The following is a 22975-nucleotide window of genomic DNA, read 5'->3' as shown; positions in this document are numbered from 1 at the left end:
CCTGGCTTCTTCTTGCCTGGGAGAATCTTTTTTTGGGAGGAGTTAGCTGTCCCTGATTGTTTACTGTCTGGATTTCTTCTGTTTTCAGAGTGTTGTTCTTTATTTATTGTCCTGATTTTAGAGGGGTTTTTTTTTTAATACTGAGGGCTATCTGGGTTATCTAAGTCCACACTGCCCTATATGTTCAATGTTTAGTGCTAAATTTGCAAATATAGCAATCCCTACATAACATTACCATGTATTGAACTGCTTTTTCTATTGATTTGTTGTAAAACATGATGTTTTGGTGCTTAATTTTTAAAATCATAATGTAATTTGATGTTTTATAGGCTTTTCCTTTATACTTCCTTATTATCCAACAATTTCGCTTATCCAACGCTTTTATTTTTCAGTGATTGGTTTGGGGGGGGGGGGGCGCCAAAATTCTGTTCGCCTACACTTGAAAAATACCTAGGGCCGGCTTTGATTGTAGTAAGTGAGCTATGGTTTGCTTTTCTCCAAACTCGCATGTCATGGACTCCACTTCTTAAGACTGGCTCTGCAACTCGTGATGCCAGAGATCCATTTGTTCATCACCTTCCAAGTTGCCCAGTCTAACATCCAGAGGACATGGATGCTAATCATGGTAGTTTTCCCAGCCTGGGTGGGGGCAATGCTCTGTGCTGGTGAAACAATGGAAGTTAATCAACCTGAATATTTCCCAGGAAAAGGGCAAAAGATGGCATTGGACATCTTCTGTGACCTCAGCTTTATTCCATTGTTAGGTGATTATGGTGATGTGGGGCATTGTTCTCTGGAGCCCAAGCTGTGGTGAAGCAACATTCCAATGACATTCATGGAAGGTTACTTTTGGGGGCAATTAAAATGATCACGTGACTGGCTATATTTTCTAATAAAGCCACATCTTTTTAATTTATATATTTTATACAATTCATATTGAAGGAGGAGGGGTCTGATTTCTTGTTAACAATCACCTTTTGGACTTCAAGCCAGTTCTAGATCTCTCAATCTAATCACTTTGCAATGAAAACGATTCCTTTTGAATTGGTTCCAGTGTCCAATTCCTTTTGAATTGGTTCAGTGTCCTCCATCAAGGATGACAATCCCAAGGAAATTCCTTTTACTGTTAGTCACCCATTCAAATCGTGACTTCTTGCTTTTGGAGAATAGTAGTCGGCCCTCCACATTTGTGGGTGTGACTTTTGTGGATTTGATCATTCACAGATTTGATTAAAATTTTCTCTCTAGGAATCTCTAGGTTCTCCAGTACAAATCTATGTTTACCTTCTGTACTGAAGGAAATGGGGGAAACTAAATCCGCGCACAAGTCTAGTTGCTATATACCTGGGACAGAAGGGAGTTCAAGAAGCTTCTTGACTTCATGTTATATTTTACTATTCATTTTTCACATTGTATCCTTTCTGAAATCAAGTAAACAAGGCACCTAACAAGCATCATTAAAATGATGTGGAAAAAGTAAGCAACAAATCAATTGAATCAACATAATACACAAAATAATGGAAATAATTCCAGTAAACATGAAAAGAGTCAACAGGTAGAGGGGAAACTCTGCTAAAGCCCCTTTTAATCTTTGAGCTAGAAAATAGCAAAGTTACACCGCTCTTCACCCTCACCTCTAAATTAATGGGGAGAGTTGATTTTGTTGGCCCTCGTATCTTTATTTTATGCAGAATAAGATATCTGCTAAAAAAAACCCTGCTAAGATGCACTGTAGTCATCTAATGTTTTATGCAAAATTTGGATTTTTACACTGATAGAGGAAGCAAATTATGGAACATCTTGATTTAAAATATGCAATTCTTGTTTAAAAATATAGTGTGTGGTCTAACTTGTTCCATTTATATCATTATCTAACTCTTAAGATAAATAAGTCTGGAACCAGCCTGCAGCTAGCTGTTTATTTTTGTACTGTTTGGGCTACATTCTAAAATGACTGTATGGATGTGACCCATTTAAAACATGCATATTACTTCATAGCGTTCCTGAAGGAAGCATTTTCTTCAGGCATTCAAGAGGCAGAAGAAGCCACATTGTTTTGTACTGAACAGGCAGTTTTGTACTTTACTGCGGAGGCCAATCAGTCTTGTTCCTCCCATTACGGACAGACTGTGCCAGATTCTTTTATTTCTAGGGAAGGGGAGGATTCTTGCTTTTTCATACAAAGAAGACTCCAGGCTGACCACAGGGCTGTGGTCTATTTTGCATGGATCTAGCAGCTGTTATTTATCAAAGCTCAGCAGCACAACAATGCTTCTCTTTGTGGTTGTTGCTTGCCTTCAAGTCATTTCCAACTTATGACCAGCCCAAGACAAACCTGTCATGGGGCTTTCTTGGCCAGATTTGTGCAGATAGCAGTTGTCTTTGCCGCCTTCTAGTCAGCTTTTATATATTATTTTTCAATTCTGAGGCTAGTGTGCTGAAAAGTAGTAGCAGTTGAAGTAAAATGTGAAATTCCTGCTTCCAGCACCAAGTTTATTTCCAGAAACACCTCTGGGCTGTGTCTTGGCTTTTCGAAACATTTATAGAAAATAAAAATAGCACGTAGTTGCAGATAGGAGCTTTATTCTGAAGTGCATCTGGCTACTCAAAAAATGAAAAAGATAACATGAAGCTAATGGGTATTGTGCAACTCAGAAGACAGGGAATGTGTTTTCCCAGCCCTGCTTTGATAATCTAGATTATATGGCAGTGTAGAAGGGGCCTCACTCTCTGTTTCAGGTTGCTCGTTTGTTTTGATGTAGTGCATTTTGCCCTGGGTTTGTGTGTAATATATTGTGTTTTCTGTCTGGATTTGATGGGATAGGTAGGTTAGTCTTATTATCTGACCATCGGCAGTTTGCCGTCTGTGAAATATGTTTTTGGTTGGGTTTCTGTTGAAGCTTGTAAGGCTCAGGACCCTTCAACACTGCCATATAAATCCAGTTCAAAGCAGAAAATCTGGATTTTATATGGCAGTGTATGGCCCTTCTACACATGCCCTAAAATCTGGAAGAAACTGGGGGTGGCTAAATGACATTTTGCAAAAATGTGCTCTAAATCGGTTAACAGCTGAAAAGCACGTGTTAAAAAGGTACACTTAGAATCCGATTCCTACCAAAAATGTGCATGTTCATATTGATTGTATACCCTTGCAGTCATGGAAAACATATCTTTGTTCGTATGCCCTAGTATGGACTGTTCCAGTGCATGTGCATGTTTTAAAATCCCGAAACAGCTGATCAGGACTGTCAAAAAAAGAAGCCACAGACATATAAGTGGCTAAATGGAAGCACAAATGGAAAACTATTACAATTAGAACTCTCTGCAAGCATTCCTTTTTTCTGATGTTTATGATATTAAACAGAGCTTGAATTTCCAGTTGGGTGAAGAGAGAGGATAAGAAATCTGCCTGCGTATACAGTTAGATATCCACATGAGCGCATATAAGATCCAGCTCATCTCAGAAAGAATTAAAAAAGAAAAAAAATAAACTTCCATCAGATGTCCCTAAAATCTGCGGTTGGGCTATAATTCGAAAAAAATATGAACAAATTTCTATGCACACTGTAAATAGCTTTTTAGTGCAAAAAAATGAAAGAACAATACATTATTTTAAAAGAAGAACAATTTTAACCAACATAAACTTTCCGGTATTTCAGTGGAAAGTGTGGCTGATGAGATAGTCAAGGTAATTAGGATGGTTATTGTGGGCCTTCAAATTGTTTTAGACTTAGGGCAACCCTAAATCTAACGTTTAGGACGGGGGCCAGGTAAATGACCTTGGAAGGCTACATCTGGGCCTGTGGGCCTTAGTTTGGGGACCACTGGATTAGGACAAGAACATCATGGCAAATCACTCAATATAATGTTTGGAAAGGTTGCAGGCCAGCTGTATTTCTGTAGTGAAACTATTCCAAAACCTAGTGCCATATAAGATTCTGTCTTTTAGGAGATCATAGTAATGATTGAAATGAAGCAGACAGCAGCTCCTCCAGCTATTTGCTAGCCATAGGGAGTCTAAATTAATCATAAGAGTGATTGATATTCTCTTCCAGGGTAGTATCTACACCGACCATAAAATCCATCTTAAAGGTAGCTCCAGGCTATGATGGCTATAAAACACATGCTGCCAAAGCGCACTATACTCCAAATTAAGGGAAAGAAAGAGCATCAAGCAAAGTTGGGGGAAAGCCCAACAAAATCTATGCGCTTCAGCAGACCCTAAAATCTAAACCACACTGCATGGCAAAACCAGCTTGCAAAATACAAAGTGCTTTATAGACTTTGTGTACTGGAGCGCTTTGTAAAATCTGGAACATGAGAGAGGGGGGCTGCCAAAAAACCACTCCAAGGTCAGCAGGAAGCCAACTGACTTCATGGAGCAGGTAATTGATTACCTCCACTGCTAACTGATATGTTCCCTTGTTTTTTCTTATATGTCTCCAGAGCACCAGTATGCATCTTGGTAGGGAAATGAGGGAGGGGTGCATTTTATGGCACCTGGAACCAGTTGGAGGCCACCTTTCTAAGTTAATGTAATCACCTTTCCAGGCATGTCAATCTAGTCACCTGCACAATGAAACTGGATTCTACCAAACTAGATGAACCCCAGGTCATTAGAATTCCTAACATTGCAAATCTTTCTATTCTAGATTAATATCATCATGTTATATTTTTCATCTGCTTCTGAACTGTAGATTATAATCTGTTGGTAAATAATTGTGATTAAATAATCTGAAAACAAATACCAAAAACTGCAACGTAACTGTGGTTTATTTTATTTTGCTATAATTAAGCATCCGAAAATAATACCTCAATTATGGTCAAAGTTTGCTGCAAATAATGCATTGAGTTTCACATTCTGAGTGTGATTTTGAAACAAACTGAAGACAGTTTTTTATTTATTCAGCTTCTTGCCTTGCTGGAGTCTCCTTACTGCTGTCCAGTGGAGCCATGGACTCTTAACAAAAGTTCAAGAAACCTTTTGAATTATATTTTTCTCAGTGTAACTTAGATATAGTTTTCCATCCAACTCCATAATGTGAACTTGATGTGGTTTGTAGCAGATACTTTCCTTTTGTTTATCCTTATTTAGCCATCGGATTTCATCTCTTAAGTACAGCTCAGGGGAGAAGGCAAGAGGGCAAGATGGAACATGGTTAAACATTTCCAAATTTTCCATTAGAGGAAATGAGGTTAACATTTGGAGTGTTTCTGTTCTTCTAAGCCAAGTGTGAGACCTGGGTTCCATCCTGAGGGAGAAAAACAAATAAACAGAAGTTGTTCCATCTTTTAAGCAGAAGAACTTTGGAAAGATCCTGACAGAGTGATCAATATGCACTGAAATGCTGAGCAATCTTCAATTGCAGGAGAGTCCACTTACTTCAGCAGTTTGTTTGCAAGAGCTTGCACTTTGTAACCACGTTTGGCTTAATAAAGCATCTAGAAAACCAAATCAGTCAATGAGGTAGTTCCAGGCAATGGGGGTGCACCATATTATATCCATAGGACTATTGATTGATCACTTGCTGTGATTCCCAAGGATGTGCCCTTTACATGGGTACTTTGCTTTGTTCATTGACCACCATTCTTTCTCAAATGTGATTTTTTAAATGAAATATGTCAATAAACAAGGCAAGACCACCACATATGAAAAAATGTAACATAAACTTATCACAGGGTTTTTGTCAGCATCTGTTCAGAGGGGGGTTGCCTTTGCCTTTCTCAGAGGCTTTTTTTTTTTTCGTGTCAGGAGCAACCGGAGTTGCTTCTGGAGTGAGAGAATTGGCCGTCTGCAAGGACGTTGCCCAGGGGACGCCTGGATGTTTTGATGTTTTTACCATCCTTGTGGGAGGCTTCTCTCATGTCCCTGCATGGAGCTGGAGCTGATAGAGGGAGCTCATCCACACTCTCCCCAGGTGGGATTCGAACCTGGCAGCTTTCAGGTCAGCAACCCAACCTTCAAGTCACTTAGTCCACTACGCCATCTGGGGGCTCAGAGGCTGAGATAATGTGACATCCCCATTGGGTTTCCTTAACTGAGTGGGAATTTCAACCTTGATCTCCAGGGTTATAGTCCAGTATCGAAACCTTTATCCAGGCCGTCTTGGTGTAATGCTTAAAAATAAAAATTCAGAAAATAAAATAAATTGCCTTTGAAACCATAGGACTAAGACTCATTTTTTCAAAACCAGAAGTTGACTTATGGCAACTTCCTATTTTTGTTGTGCTTTTTCAGCATTTTTTGGCCGTTTGTTAACTCCTCACTTAGCCGAGGGCCCCACAGTTGCTGTCCCATAGTATAAATTATAGCTTATGTAGCTTGCGTATAAATCCAGTAAGAATTAGCACTTTGTTGCACGTCTGAATGCAGGGACCGCTCAGACAGTTGCCAAATGTGACAGCTTTTGCTGGGACATTTCCAGGGAGCAGTTAGCACACAGAGATCTTTAGAGGACCCATGTTCAACTTGTCAGATCCTTTATGCACCACAGTCTGGGAACAATGCTGTCACACTCTCACTGATAATAGGAGATTAAAGCTTTCAAGCCACATGGCCTTCAGCCAAAATGAGACTATTCACAACACCGGAACAGTGTATAATGACCTCAGACTGCTAAGCAAAGATTTCAGTTATTGGGCACTGTTCTTTCCCTGGCTCTCTAAAGTGCAATATTAACCAGTCTGTCATACATAAGATAAAACATGAAGCCCAAAGGCAGACACACCTTTGTCTTTGAAAGAATTGTTGCTGGATTATTTGTACTGTGGCAGAAGCTTATCTCTTGGTGATCTTACATGTCGTTTGGATGATTTTGAACAGGGCTCTGTCAAAAGTGTCTTGCTTTGAAAGTAGCACATTTGGTGCAGCTAAACAGATTGCCAAAAATACCTTGTCTAGCCATTTCCTGATGCTTCGTGATCTGTCATCATCTTACCGCTCTTCAATGTCATATACTCCAATCATCCCTCTTTTCAAAGTCAACCACCAATGGCAACCCCCTTTTGTTGTTATGTGTAGGAATCCACAAAGTCATCATATCAGACAGACTGTACATATTCATGAATAAGTCAAAATTTTAGCAAGAAATCAACCCCAAAAATATTGGTCAATGTGAGTATTTTATCTTAACACTTATTAAAAAGGGGAGCGATCCACTTCTCTGGGTAGAGTGACAAAAGGCAAGAGCTTAAGCTGCCTCAAGAGAACTGAAAAGAAGTAGCAACCCGCACTGTTGTGGCATCACTTCTGGCCTTTTGAATGTCTAGGAGCCCCCCGGTGGCACAGTGGGTTAGACTCCTGTTCCAGCAGGACTGACGACTTGAAGGTTGGGTTGCTGACCTAAATGTTGCCGAGTGTGGATGAGCTCCCTCTATCAGCTCCAGTTCCATGTGATGACATGGAAGAAGCCTCCCACAAGGATGGTAAAAACATCAAAACATCCGGGTGTCCCCTGGGCAATGTCCTTGCAGATGGCCAATTCTCTCACACCAGAAGTGACTTGCAGTTTCTCAAGTCGCTCCTGACACGAAAAAAAATGTCCAGGTGGGAAAATGGCAGCAGCCAGGGACAGCTTTCTTCTCTCCACGGAATGACCCTTGACTTATCTACAGGTCATATCAAAATCTATAATGCTGGGTCCAAAATGTGCCCTTATCTTATACATGAGATTGTCTTATACATGAGTAAATGCAGCAGTATAATGATAGTTTTAATAAATCATATGGGTCACATCTAGTAAGAATGTATTGTAATGAAAGAAAGGCAAGGGACATACCAGTTTGAAAGGAACACTCCCAATTAATTCTCCAATCACTCTTTTCATTGCCTTTAAAATATTCCAGTTCCTGTCTCTTCATCTCTCCCCCCCCCCCCCCCCTTGTTTCTGCGTACTGCAAACGGAGGCTGGATCTACACTGTCATATGATGCAATTTGGAACTGCATTCTATGGGGCTGCAACTGCATTATAGATCCAGCTTGATTTGAAAGTGCAAAAGTAGTCTGCATTCTTTATGCATAATACCTTTTGCCATTTTGGCCATACTTTGTGAAAAATTGAGTATAAAATTAGGGCAAAAATCGTGATGGCTAAGAATGACTATGTGATAAAACCGTGAACCTGTTTGTAACATGACCTTAAAAAAAAAAAACAGGAGAACATAAGAGAAGTTTTTCCCCCATATATACCAACCAAAGCAACACTTGGCCAGCTCTTCAGTTCTGAAGATTGCAGCAATTTAGTGATATTCCTATTCATTCCTATTCATTTCACATTACATTTTAATGTGTTTTATGATGTGTAGAAATATATTCACCTCCAATGACCCCATCTTTCTGACCCCATAATTCTGTTCTCACTCTTACACAGCAGCTTACAAAAATAGTAGAATGAGACAAAGCCACACAAAACAATCTTGAAAACAGTAAATGGCAATGACTTGCAAAGCAGATAGGATAACCACTCCATAAATCATCTGAATAGTTACTTCTGCAACTCAGGCAGATTTCCACTCACCTACTATTTTTAAAATAAAATGACATTAAATTAAATAAGAATTTGTGGCCCAATTTGTGTTTAGCAGGGGCCGATCCCGCTTACAATAGAGATGTCCTTGGCTGAGAGAAGAGAAACATATACAACTTTCCAATTTTTAAAAAACTGATACAAACTATTGTGTCTGTCTCTTTAAAACTCTTCCTAATGCTCATATCCAGATTAGGGAATTCTCTGGTTGTCTGGCCCCTCTTTAAAGAATTGCCATCTCCCCTTGAGCATTTTTTTTCAGTTTCAGAAGGAACATAATATTTTGGGCTGCCGAGGTTTTAGGAAAATCGTGTTAACTTTTGACCTAATATCTCTCTGTTTTTTCCCAGCAGTTCTGTTGATTGCTTTATCTTTTCATTATCTTTGTATATTTTAAAAAATTTATAAGCTGCCTATTACTTTTGCAACAGATAGAAAGGAGTCTATCTCTAGGCCACCTATTCATCCATCCACTGACCATTCCCTTCCAAAAACACAGCTTCAAACAGTGTTTCTGGAAGGGGATGTCAGTAAATGAATGGGTGAGCTTGTGGATGGGTTGACTGACTGGACAAGCAGATGAGCAAGTGAGTAAGTAAAGCAGATGGGGAGGTCTTTGGGTGGATGGGCAGATGACAAGTGGATGGAACAGTAAATCAAAGGTGCAACTATTACATGAGGAAAACAGAAATATCAAAACCAGGACCCCAAAAATGGGGGTGACACTATTATGCAATGGCTATCTCAAGGAAATACAAGTAATTGTTGCCTTGTGTTCTGGCAATCATTCCATATAAATGGTTGTGAATGCATTTAACAAGCTTCTTGTTCTAGATATCCGTCCTTGTAACCATAGCAATCTTTAATGGCTATATTCATTTAGTCTCTTTGCAGCTAGCAAATCTGTCTTAATGTTCTAAATGGAACCTTGATTTGTGATGAATTTTTGGTTGTAAACAAATAAATTTGGCTGTCTAAAACAAAACAAAAAATAACATCCTTGGGGGAAAACAATTAGCTCAAGCTCAGTAACTCCATTCGACAGGATGTGATCAACCAGTCCCAGCAGCCTGCCAGAGCAATAAATCTGCAAGTTAGATAGATTTAAATTGCTTCTGCAATATATGAAAGAAACTTTCCAGGGCTGTCTCAAGAAAGAAAATCCAATCATAGCACAGTTGCAAAACAGACAGGGCTCTGTCCTTTCTAGCCACCATTCTTGGTCCAAATAGTGAAGGCACCCAGAAAAGATTCAAATGACCATGACAGTCTTGTATTTATGTGTATGTATCAAGTCACCTATTTATTTATTTATTTATTTATTTATTTACAGCATTTATATTCTGCCCTTCTCACCCCAAAGGGGACTCAGGGCGGATCACATTACACATATAGGCAAACATTCAATGCCTTTTAACATAGAACAAAGACAAACAAACATAGGCTCCGAGCAGGGCTTGAACTCATGACCTCCTGGTCAGAGAGATTCATTGCAGTTAATTGCACTGGCTTGCTCTCCCGCCTGCGCCACAGCCCGAGCCCACCTATCAACTTCTGGTGATCCCAAGAATTTCATAGGCTAAGGTTTACTTGGAGGTATTTTGCCAGTTCCTTAATCTGAAATATAGCCTACAGCACCTGATATTTGTTGGTGGTCTCTCATCCAAATTCCAACCAGGGCCGTCTCTAATTAGCTTCCAAGATCAGATGGGATCTGGCACCTTTAGGGTATTTAATTCATATTCATATCATATAGGGGGTTTCTATGTGACTAAAATAATTATACCTTATATTACATAGCACAGAAGTACCATTTGCTATGTTGGCTGTGGATGATGGAGGTTGTCACCCAACACAGTTCAAGGGAGCCAGATTTGGGAAAGTTGGCTTCGACCCACTGCATGATCGACCTTGCTCCAAGCTAGTTTCTTCCAGATATATTGGAACACAATTTCTATAGTTGTCGGCTAGTGACTGCAGTCAACATATCTGGATCGCATCAGATTTGCAGAGGTGGAATAAACAGAGATCTTGGACTGTCTCATATGTATAGTCAGTCTTGGACAAAAATTGGATGATTCCCTCAGACAAATGTAAACCTTGGGAGTTTCCCATTCATTTTAGTGGGGGGTTGGAACAAATAAGGTCCTATGTAATTGCCCTGCGTGAGTCACTTCTGTCTGCCCCTCTGCTCCCATAATGACACGATCCTGACAGGGTCACCGCTGCTAGTATTTATAATTATGATCCATTTATCCAGCATCTTTAATTAGCAAGATTTTCCAAACTATAATTGGCTTTGTTTCCATTACATTATGCTCTGTGTCCTAGAACAAGAAAAGAAAAGAAAACTGTACTGAACATCCACTTAAGAATCTTTCTTTTTCTAATCACCCCAATAACAAGCTTGTCGACCCTCAGCTAGAAGAGACTAGGCTAGAGGTATATAATATTTATGTTGAAAGAGAACAATTTGTCCCCAGATCCCCTGTATTGCTGTCTTCATAAACTTTTCAAGTTTTGAACTTCTAAGTACCGTACTCTTCTAATCCATTTTATGCATTCATAAAACTGTTTTGCAAAGGCTTAAGAGGCCATTAACATCAAGCAGGGATTTTTGCTTTTTGAACTAAACTGTTCCCTCCTCCAAGCTTGTCCATTCCAGTCACACTGTGAACTCAGTCGGGAGATAAGCAAGGCTTGGAATAAACTGACCTTGCAAAGACGTTTTCCAACTGTGGGATGAAGGTAACAGCTGCATAACCTCAAACTAGTCTGAATTGCTCAAGATCCTGCAATGCAGACTCCAGCAATACATGGAGGAGAGTTGCCAGATGTACAAGCTGGGTTTAGAAAAGGCAGAAGAACAAGAGACTAAATTGCCAATATCCGCTGGATAATGGAGGAAGCCAGGGAGTTTCAGAAAAACATCTTATTTCTGCTTATCAACTATTCCAAAGACCTTCGACTGCGTGGATCTTAATAAACTGTGGCATGTTCTTGGTGGTATGGGGACACCAAGTCACCTAATCTGTCTCCTGAGAAATCTGTATAAAGACCAAGTAGCCATAGTAAGAACAGACCACGGAACAACAGACTGGTTCAAGATTGGGAAAGGAGTACAGCAGGGCTGCATACTTTCACCCTCGCTATTCAACTTGTACGCAGAACACATTATGCAACATGCAGGGCTGGAGTTAAAATTGCTGGAAGAAACATTAACAACCTTAGGTATGCAGATGATACCACTCTGATAGCTGAAAGTGAGGAGGAGCTGAGGAGCCTTATCACCAAGGTGAAGGAAGAAAGTGCAAAAGCCAGGCTGCAGTTGTTCAAGAAACCAAGATCATGGCAACCAGACTGATTGATGACTGGCAAATAGAGGGAGAAAACATGGAGGCAGTGATATTTCTAGGCGCGAAGATCACTGCAGATGCAGACTGCAACCACGAAATCAGAAGGTGTTTACTTCTTGGGAGAAGAGCAATAGCCAACCTCGACAAAATAGTGAAAAGCAGAGACATCACACTGGCAACGAAGGTCCACATAGTCAAAGCAATGGTATTCCCCATAGTAACCTATGGATGTGAGAGCTGGACCATAAGGAAGGTTGAGCAAAAGAAGATAGATGCCTTTGAACTTTGGTGCTAGAGGAAAATTCTGAGAGTGCCTTGGACCGCAAGAAGAACCAACCAATCCATCATCCAGGAAATAATGCCCGGCTGCTCACTGGAGGGAAGGATATTAGAGGCAAAGATGAAGTATTTTGGCCACATCATGAGAAGACAGGAAAGCTTGGAAAAGATCATGATGCTGGGGGAAATGGAAGGAAAAAGGAAGAGAGGCTGACCAAGGGCAAGATGGATGGACGGTATCCTTAAAGTGACTGTCTTGAACTTGAAGGAACTGGGGGAGGTGATGGCCGACAGGGAGCTCTGGCGTAGACTGGCCCATGAGGTCACGAAGAGTCGGAGAGGTCTATCAGGATGAAAATGGCCACACTTTGAGGACATACCTACTACTGCTATTCCACCAAGTTTCATAATGTTTGGGTTATCTTCTGATTTTTAGGATTATTTTTCTTTCTAGAAATAAAATCTCCTTTAAAAATTCCCAAAAAGGTATATCTCCCATGGACCCCACCCTGTAACTTCTCCAGGAGCAGGGCACCATTCCTTCCTGTCAAATATCAAAGATACACTTCCACATCACACAGCCCACTATTACACTTTCTTTACTAATTAAAAAAAACAACTTCTTCCAGAGCTTTTGCATTTCTTGACTTTGGAAGGTGGTGTTTTGCTGGTACAATTATTATGACTACAAATAATAATAATCTTTTATTTCCCGATGGAAATTGGAATTGAAGAGAGACAATAGGTTCTGTTGGCTTGGCAAAGCTTCCACAGAAATCTATTATTATTATTATTATTATTATTATTATTATTATTATTATTATTATTATTAGGTGGCAGAAGTCAAATTATTATTATTAAGTGTAATTAGGAAGGCAAAGAAAAATATAATAAAGCAAAAGAGAATTTGTGATGAGATTGGAAAGGAAAGAAATTATTAGGTATTGGTGGTAGGTTTAGGTAGATAGGTTTTTCTGAGAATAAGGCGTTGCTGTTTGCTGGAACTCTTATAATTCTTATTTTTTTAAAAAAATCTTTATTTAAAATTTGATACATACACATAAAAACGTTTTGGAAAAAATGGGGGTTGAGATTAGGGAAAGAAGGGAAAGGAAATGGGGAGGGTAGGGTAGGTAAAGTGGGGTCAGGGTTGGGGTAGGGATAAGGGGTAGGTACTTCCAGGACAATCCTGTTGGTTACATATCATTTTCCTTTTTGTTCTGTATGAGTTCTTAATATAGCTCCACATTCTTTTCTCAATAATTTGTATCAGTTTTCCCTGTCTTCAGTATCGATTACCGGAGAGGAGTAGTTTGATTTTCCCATATTCTTTCAAACTTCTTAACTTTTTCTTTTTTAATTTATTTTTTTTTTTTTGAATTTTAAGTAGTTTTCTAATTGTCTACAATAGGTTTCTTTTCTCGGTCTTCCTTGCTGTTTGGCTATCAAAAAGGTTAACCTATCCATATTTTTTATTTCTAATATTTTAACTAGCCATTCTTCTATCTTATAATTATCATTAATAACAATAATCTTTTAAAAGCACTTTCTGAACGAGAGGAGGGAGGAGAGATAAGGGAAGAAGACACCCTAAAAGAAAAGCACACCCACCCTCCCACCCTTTCCAACTCCCAGTCCCACTATATGAAGGATCGAGAAAATAAAGGAAAATCAAGGAAATAAAAAGATTCAATGCTAGAGAGAGGTGAAGCCAAGACAAAAGCTAAAGCTGAGAGCAAGTGGCAAGGCAATCAGACTGAAGCATCTCTCTAGAGCCATGACGTAACTGAGCAATGGAGGTGTTCGCCCTATTCAATAGACACAGCTTGCATAAGATATGTTACGGCTTTCTTTCATTCTGATTGGCCCAACAGGCAGGCTCACAGGAAAACCCCGTGCGAGCACACAGCAGCCTCTCCACGTGCCACATGATCCCAAATAGAGCAGAAGGTAGCCACGACCGGCAGCCACATGGTCCGGGTCAATTGACAAAAAACATGGCAGCAGAGCCCTTGCCATTACGAGTGTGTGAACAAGCTGAACAAACCAAAGAAGCTGAAGGCAAACGGCCAAAACGAATCCATGCCCAAGTCTAGTACACAGCATGTGGATACTGAGCACAAGTTAAAAAGTTCAGGTTCTGCAATCTATTGAAAAGACAGTAGGCAAACAGGGTTTACCAGCTACCACAGTCACAAAGTTACAGGAAGTCTAAAGGGATCAGTGCTCCACCATACATTGTGGATTTAGGTGACTTTTGTCTTTTCTGTCCACACAGTCCTTGTTCCCAGAAAAGCAAATAGTCTTTATTGTCATGTAAGCTGAGTCATATTCTTGACCTGAAAAATGTTACCTGGCTCAAGGAGGAGTCCCTGCCAAAGTGACCTCAAAGCTAGTATTTATGACATACAGCACCACCTATCCAAATATGTTCTCATCTATAATATTTATCCTTTATTATACCATGAAGCCAACAGGAAACTGAAAGTTACCTGGGAAGGCCAAGAGCTTGAATAGTTTCCATCCTAAATATCTTGGTGTCACCTTAGATTGAACACCAACATTTAGGAAACACTATATGAATACCAAGCACAAAATAGCTGCACACAATAACATCCTAGCTGCACGCAATAAATTACTGGCAGCGCATGAGGTGAAGATCCAAAATTAAAAGAACATCAGCCCTTGCCTTGTCTTACTCAACTGCTGAGTATGCCTGTCCTGTTTGGCACAAGTCTGTCCACACGAAGCAGGTGAACATAGCATTGAATGAAACAAGCAGAATAATCACAGGATGCCTTAAACCTACACCTATTGATAAACTCTACAAGCTAGCTGACATTGCCCTTCCGATGTGTGATGGGAAGTTGCTGCTGTGAGAGAAATAAGGTTGAACACTGTGAAAGCCACCCACTGCATGGCTGTCAGCCTCCTCCTAGTAGACTGAAATCAAGAAATAGCTTCATGAGAACCACAATTTCTCTTAATTTTCCTCCAGCAACAGCAAGAGTATCCCTGTGGGCAGCTAAACCAGGCAATTCCAACTGGATGGCCTCCCACGAAGGTCTTCCTTCAGAGGCAAACCAAGAATGAGCAACTTGGAAGCAGATCAAAAGACAACCTGGCAAAATGGCACTACCTAGAAGAATCCACCATGTGCAACTGTGGAACAGAACAAACAGCTCAGCATCTGTATGCTTGCCCACAATGCCCTGTCTCATGTACAGAGGAAGAATTGTTTATAGCTACAGACAATGCAGTCACTGTTGCCCACTTTTGGTCAACAACAGTTTAGCTGCTTGTGATCGCTTTGTTTTATCAGTTTTAAACTTATTTATTGTGCAATACTTTGACACAAAATAAATAAATCCTTTGGCATATATGCCACTTCCATCCACTTCCAGATTGATCTTAGAGAAAACCTCTATGTTATATCTTTATATTTAATCATTTCAAGCCTAACATTACTCTTGCTAGTATAATTCATTAAAATATAATTTGTGCAATTTCAGGACCTCCTTGGGCATCAGTTTAACTTGTCTTAGTGGACTCTTGAAACTGATAGGCTTAGTTTTTGCATTTTCTATTCTTATGAATATTGGCACCAGATCACACTGTAAAAATCTTGCAAATTGAAATAATTCATTTGTTACAAACATATCCTCTTCCCATGTCCTTGGCCATTTGAAGCTAAACGGCTCCTGTTCTGTGGGACAAAATGGCATGTATGTCTTATATTATTGTTGATACTGTTAATGCTTTCCGTCTGACGGCCTAGTAGATTGTGATTATGTTACACGACAACACAGCTGCACTCTGAAGCTTGCATCATGGAACGATATGACCATCAGCACTCCAGCAATAATGCAATAATGAACTATTAAGCCAATAAAACATATTAATGTAGAAATGCAAGAGCAAAGAACCAGAATAGTGAGGAGAGCTAAGCTGCTTTCCTTAAGCGTGAAGTTGTCATTTGAACAAAGCGTGTTCCTTAGACTTTCATTTGTATTTATATAGGTTTTTAAAATGCTTTGAGCACATTAAATTCTCTCAATATTGGTTAAGTAACGTCTGTAAAGCCACGTCAGGCAGTAAGTCAAGTTGAACAGTTAGGAGCTCAAAGTGATTTTCAGTAGATTGGCAAATTTACGACTTCCTGTAGATGATAGAATCGTGCAGTTTGTAGGTACTCTAAGGATCAACTAGTCCACTGCTTCTTAAATTGTGGGTCTCAGCCCCAAATGGGTCCCCTTAGCTCAATGATTATCCCAAAATATTTGGCAACAGTAAAAGTTTTCTGAATGTCACCTAGTGGCTGTTTCAGGCACACACACAAATCTGTTGTGCAGTGTTTACAATGAACTCTGCAGAAGATGCTTCAGCTGTACTTCACAGAAAGAAAAATCACCCAGTTTAGCAAGCCTTGCAAATGCTGATTTGTTATCAGTAAATGTTTGCTTTGTATGCCTATTTCATACACCTAGATATCTAAGCACCTATTTTATACCTATCTTATATACCTAGATAGCTTTGCTTTGTATGCCTATTTTATACATCTAGATATACACCTAAGTACCTCAGTGAGGTGGGCATCAAACCTGTTTAATAATCTCCATCAAGGAGGAGTCTACCACATTTTGAGGGGGTTATCTGTTGCACCCCTAGGCTGCAGAGACACCTTAAAACCACACTGGGGCCCCAGGCTATAAGCAATAGAAGCTGTTTATTGAAGATAATTTGTAAGCATAAGCAAATCAAGATTTTAGTCCACAAGGTACGAAGCACTTGAGAATCTTGAAGCAAGGGTCCATAGAAATCCAAACACAAAAATAAATTTCAATCAAGGTAATCAAAATTAGTCCAAGGAACAGGATCATGAACTAGAACCAAGAACAGGATCATGAACTGGAGCAAATAACAGACTCTTGAACTAGAACAAGAGATTCAAAATGCAAGGCTCTCAGGAACATGACTTGATTTAATCCAAAAACCCAGGAACAAGAACTAGAACTAAACTCAAGATACAAGACTTACAGGAACTTGGCATGAAAGTCCAAAGAAAACATGAAACAAAAGTCCATGAAGCAGGATCACCTCTCGATGAACAAAGTTACCACCTCTGAATTTACTCTCAGAATTAGTTCCTCTTAAAGCTAAAATCAAGACCTCTTTCCGTGGGAAGTTTGCTCAAAACCCTTTCTCATTAGTAACCGTTTGCTCCTTCTCAAAACTTCCCTTTCTTGTCTCTGTTGACATTTTGCTTTCTTTCTGTCAACCTCATTACTCTTATCAAGACTGGAATGCCCATTTGCCAAGGGATAACTCGACCTTGACTCTCCCAAGGAATGCAATTCAAGCTGCCTGCTTGAAACCATTGTATGCCTGCTCCCAGAATCCTCAGGAACAGCAGCCTCATCTAACTCTGGCTGTACAGAATCATTTACCTCTGGCTACATGAAAATCCTTGGCCCCAACCCAGTTTCATCTGACAGTTCAGGTGCAGGTACTATCACAGGCTGAACAGGCCCAACCCCAGGCTCACGTGACAGCTCAAATGCAGACTGGAATACAACATCCTATTATTGAATAGGTTTTCCCACCCATATTTTCTTTCTACTGTGTAATAGGAACTTCATTTCATGTAATTTGAGTGCACTGGTTTGGATCCTACTCTCGGGAGAGGCACAAGAGAGCCCTAAAAATATTTGAGGATTGTTATATCACCTCTCATCCCCCATCCAGATTGTGGAATTATAGCAATTTGACACCACTGTGACTGTTGTAGGTACATACTGTGGAATCCTGGAATTTTCTAGTGTGTTGTGACACAAGACAAAGAAGGGTGAACATATTGCAAAACTACAAATCTCAGAATTCCAAAGCATTTAGCCATGACAGTTGATATCATGTCAAACTGCATTAATTCTGCAATGTGGATACAGCATCAATCAATAATTTCTAACATGATTTGTTTCCAGATCTTTTACCATCTTAGTCAGCATGCACAGGACATGTTGCATTTGGTCCATAGGTTAGGTAAAGTTTTTCCCCTGACGTTAAGTCCAGTCATGACCAACTCCGGGGGTTGGTGCTCATCTCCATTTCTAAGCCGAAGAGCCGGCGTTGTCCATAGACACCTCCATGGTCATGTGGCCGGCATGACTGCATGGAGCGCTGTTACCTTCCCGCCGGAGCTGTACCTATTGATCTACTCACATTTGCATGTTTTCGAACTGCTAGGTTGGCAGGAGCTGAGGCTAACAGCAGGTGCTCATTCCGCTCCCAGGATTTGAACCTGGGACCTATGGTCTGCAAGTTCAGCAACTCAGCACTTTAACACACTGTACCACCAGGGTCCATACACTTCTTAAAATGTAGTAGCCAGAAATATACACAGTGGTATAATGCAATCTGACAACTGCACAGTAGAGTTGTTCTACTAGTTTCCTTGGTCCGGGCACTGTAGTTCTATTGTTGCAACCTAGGGTTGCTTTGACCTTTTTGTCATCAGACTTGTCTTGCTTTTGGCTGACATAAAGCTTATAGTCTGCAAAGTTGTCCAGCTCATTTCCAAATTGTACTGCTGTCTAACCAGATGTCATTTATCTTATGTTTGTGCGTGTGGTTTTTCCTGCACCCATGAAGTACTTTACATGTATTCTTCTTGAAATCCATTATTTGTAATCATAGAATCATATAATAATAGAGTTGGAAGAGACCACATGGGCTATATAGTCCAACCCCCTGCTATGCAGGAAAAAGCACAATCAAACTAAACCTGACAGATAGCCATTCAGCCACTGTTTAAAAGTTTCCAAGGAAGGAGCTTCCACCACATTCTGAGGCTCCACTGTTGAACAGCTCGTACTCTCTGATTCTTTATTCTGCCTTAATCATTCCTTACCAGTTTCATTTTATTTGCAAATCTGATGAGCATTTCCCCCTCCCTCATCCAAGTCATCCAAAAATATATTGAATAAAGCTGGGCACAGGAGGACAGTATCTCTGAGCATTGTACTTGCCACTTCTTTCCAAAATGATGAATTGAATACTCTTTGGGTTCTGTCTGTAAATCAGTATTTGGAACTAGAGCCTGATTTTATACCTGAAAACATGCTAAAGGAATAATATCTTTTTCCCCTCACAGGTAAATGGAAGATCTAGAGACACGCAGAGCACGTCGGATAGAACAGATGGTAGCAAAATGGCTGCGTCGGTCACGGGATAATTCAGCTAGGTAGGCATTTTAATGAGAGACTGTCAACTTTGAGGAGGGCTTTCATGTGACGATGAAGATGCACCCCTTTAAAAAGGGTTTGCTCTTTTAGACATTTTGGTATTGTTAATTTTATAAATGCATCCTTTTGAAAATAATTTACTCTTTTAAAATTTTTGGTACTGTTAACTTCAGAAATGTCATGATGGGAACTCTATCATATGTAGTAATCAGTCCATAGATTAACTTGCTGATCATAAAATGAATCTTGAGGAGAAATGTAAATACTGTATCAGGAAAGTCATGGGAAGGAGGCATTTTAAAACCTTTTTTTTAAAAAAAACTTGAAATATTAGCACACTTTGCAGATTGAAAGTCATTTGGTCATTTTAGGAACATGATCTTGTATAGAACTTGCTTTGGCCTAAAATATCTTTATATAAAAATACAATTTATTTAGAATATAACCACAAACTAACTTATTAAACTTACTTAAAAAATGCATTTTAGTACAAATGGAGCAAAAATCCTGAATATAAAGGATACCACTTTAACTTCCATGCCTTAATGCTATTGAATCAAGGGATCTGTGATTAAGGCTGGAGCTACACTGCCATATAATCCAGATTATCATAGCAGATAGTCCATATTATCTGCTTTGAACTGGATTATATGAGTCTACACTGCCAGATAATCCAGTTCAAAACAAATAATGTGCATTTTTATGGCAGTGTAGATGGGGACTGAGTGAGGCTCCAACACTCTTTGGCAGAGAAGGTTACAGACCTTGTAAAATTACAGCTTCCATGATTCCATGTTATTAAGCTATTGCAAGCTAAAGTAGTATGAAATTGCATTAATTCTACCATGTAGATACACCCAGAGACCAGGAATTAAAATGATCCAATACTCAGTGGTTTCCAAACCTTTTCAGTCATGGAATCCCTTCAAACGACATTTATTTTCCACGGAAGGCTAACTCTATCCATAATTTGTTGAATCAAAATATCATAGAATCATGGAATTATAGAGTTGGAAGGTACTCCCAAAGGCCATCCAGTCCAAACTTCATTCTGTCACAGGAAGACACAGTCAAAGCCCTCCCTATGATGGCTATCCAGCCTCTGTTTTCAAATCTCCTTGAAGGCGACTCCATCACACTCCAATAATAATAATAATAATAATAATAATAATAATAATAATAATAATAATAATAATAATAATAATAACAACTTTATTTTTATACCCTGCCTCTATCTCCCCAAAGGGGATTCAGAGCGGCTTACATGGGGCCAAGCCTGAATAAAAACAATAGCAATATAAAACACAACAATAGACAAAAGACATGCACAATTATAAAAATATATATATTCTAAATATATATTCTAAATATATAAATATATTCTAAATTATTTTATGCTAATTCAAATGTGTCTCCCAAATTCCTATATAATAGCTAATTTTAATTAGATTTTTACTCATGGTATTTTATGAATAATATCGCAAATGTATTTTATCTCAAAAATTGTAGAATTTTTTTAAAAAGAAAGAAACATGAAAAATTGACTACGTGTGAATCATTCTTGTTGTTGAAATGTTTCGCCAGTAATTACATAATGGATAACAATAGTTGTAATGCAAAATAGCTATTTATGGCGACTTTAAATCAAATCGTTGGCGTTCTGTGGTTTAATTTTAAAATCCATTTTAAATTAGATTTTTAATATTTTTTCATGGAACCCACAGCTACAATGCTTTTCCGGAACCCTAGAATTCCATGGAAGACAGCTGGCCAACATTGTTGTACATAAAAGTCTTCATCGTACATTGATTATTAGGAATGATTTTGTGACGGTAAATATGTGAATAACCTTTCTTTTCCAAGAAAAAAGACTTCACAAAAAAACTTGAGTTTGAAAGGTATCTCAATGTATCTAGTTTTCTCTGGGCTTTCACATCTGTAATCCTGAAGCAAACTACTCCATGTTTACATAAACAGGTGACGAGTATCGTTGTAAACAGCTTTCTGGTTATACCAAGACTAAGCAACAACTAAGCTTCTTATCTGTGGCTCTGCGATATAGAAACACCATACATTATTTACAATACAAACTAGGCCATGCTTTTCCACATCACAAGTTGCTTCTGGTGTGAGAGAATTGGCAGTCTGCAAGGACATGCCCAGGGGACGCCTGGATGCTTTGATGTTTTTACCATCCTTGTGGAAGGCTTCTCTCATGTCCCCACACGTAGACCATAATGACATCACACACTATGTTCACTTTGGTAGTCCTTTAATGTGCCACCTATATCTTTATGGTGACAGAAAGATTTGATAAGGGCATATGTTGAGATAGTTTAGCAAATCTGGAATATCTGGAGAACTCTTTCACGTCTTCCTTTTGTTAATTTGCAGAGCGAGAGCATCAGTGAGTGACAAACCATCAGATGGCATTGGTCAACCTCCAAGTCGTGTGAAACTCACAATAGAGGTCCAGAAAGATGTGCTTCTTGGACATTATGGCTTTGAGGTTTCCCAAACCCTTCCTCTTCTTATCACAGCAGTTGCTGCAGGTAAGTAGGAGTGTGTTTCATCTGCCCTCCAATGTGGGGGGAGTGTAATCAGCAAGGAAGATGATACCCAAAGGCATTGAAAGAATAAACTGGAAGGATACAGAGCTTTGTCCTTAGAAAAGAAGCCTTCTTAAGAATGTCCTTGACTATAACCTGATGGCTACATTTACCCTCCCAGTCCCAGCAGTATATTACTGCAGCATAGGCTCCACTAGAGCTATTCCAGGTCATTTGAGGAGCATGTTCTTGGTATTCGTATATTTTAAATTGTGTGGTCATACTTTTAATTGTAAGCCTTTTTGAGACTCCTTCAGGAGAGATAAAGCGGGGTATAAATAAATATAATAATTATCATCATCATCATCATATTCATCATAATCATAATGATTAATGATCAATTTCTCTGAATTGAGCCACCTCATTACTACCTATGCAGCAGTCCCTTCACTTGACAAACCCTATCTTTAGCCAAAGTAAGCTGCATTCCAGCACATTTTGGATGTAACAAAAGGGCTGCAAATTGGTAATAATTTTAGCTGCAGGGTGGCGAGAGGAGCTTCTGAGATCTTCTGTCTTGTTTGCCAAAACATTTTGCTTGACTTTGCACATTCCCTTAGAGCAGGGGTCCTCAAACTAAGGCCCATGGGCCAGATGCAGCCCACCAAAGTCATTTACCTGGCCCCTGCCCAAAATTTTAGACTTAGGTTTTCCCTAAGTTTGAAACAACTTGAAGACACACAACAACAACAACTATCCGAATTCACTTGACTATCTCATCAGTCAAAAGCAGGCCCACTCTTCCCATTGAAATACTGGTAAGTTTATGTTGGTTAAAATTGTTCTTCATTTTAAATATTGTTTTGTTTGTTTGTTTGTTTGTTTTTGCACTACGAGTAAGATATGTGCAGTGTGCATAGGAATCCATTCCTGTTTTTTTCAAACTATTGATAGTCAGGCCCCTCAACAGTCTGAGGGTCCATGAATTGTCCCTCGGCTTGAAAGGTTTGAAGACCCCTGCCTT

General features: G+C 39.4%; 1 protein-coding gene across 2 annotated transcripts in view; it reads left to right on the top strand.

The window, feature by feature from the left end:
- The window catches only part of frmpd1 (FERM and PDZ domain containing 1), a 95349-nt gene that overhangs the window by 37392 nt on the left and 34982 nt on the right, over positions 1-22975 (top strand). For both annotated transcript variants that reach the window (XM_008114621.2, XM_062971576.1), the window contains 2 exons: positions 19312-19401; positions 21797-21954. In XM_008114621.2, the coding sequence (XP_008112828.2) occupies positions 19316-19401; positions 21797-21954 (244 nt within the window). In that variant the 5' untranslated portion in view covers positions 19312-19315. The remainder of the gene's footprint in view (positions 1-19311; positions 19402-21796; positions 21955-22975) is intronic.

Source organism: Anolis carolinensis, chromosome 2 (assembly GCF_035594765.1).
Source record: "Anolis carolinensis isolate JA03-04 chromosome 2, rAnoCar3.1.pri, whole genome shotgun sequence".
NCBI lineage: Eukaryota > Metazoa > Chordata > Lepidosauria > Squamata > Dactyloidae > Anolis > Anolis carolinensis.
Note: the sequence above shows the minus strand (reverse complement) of the source record. Positions and strands in the feature narration are given on the sequence as shown.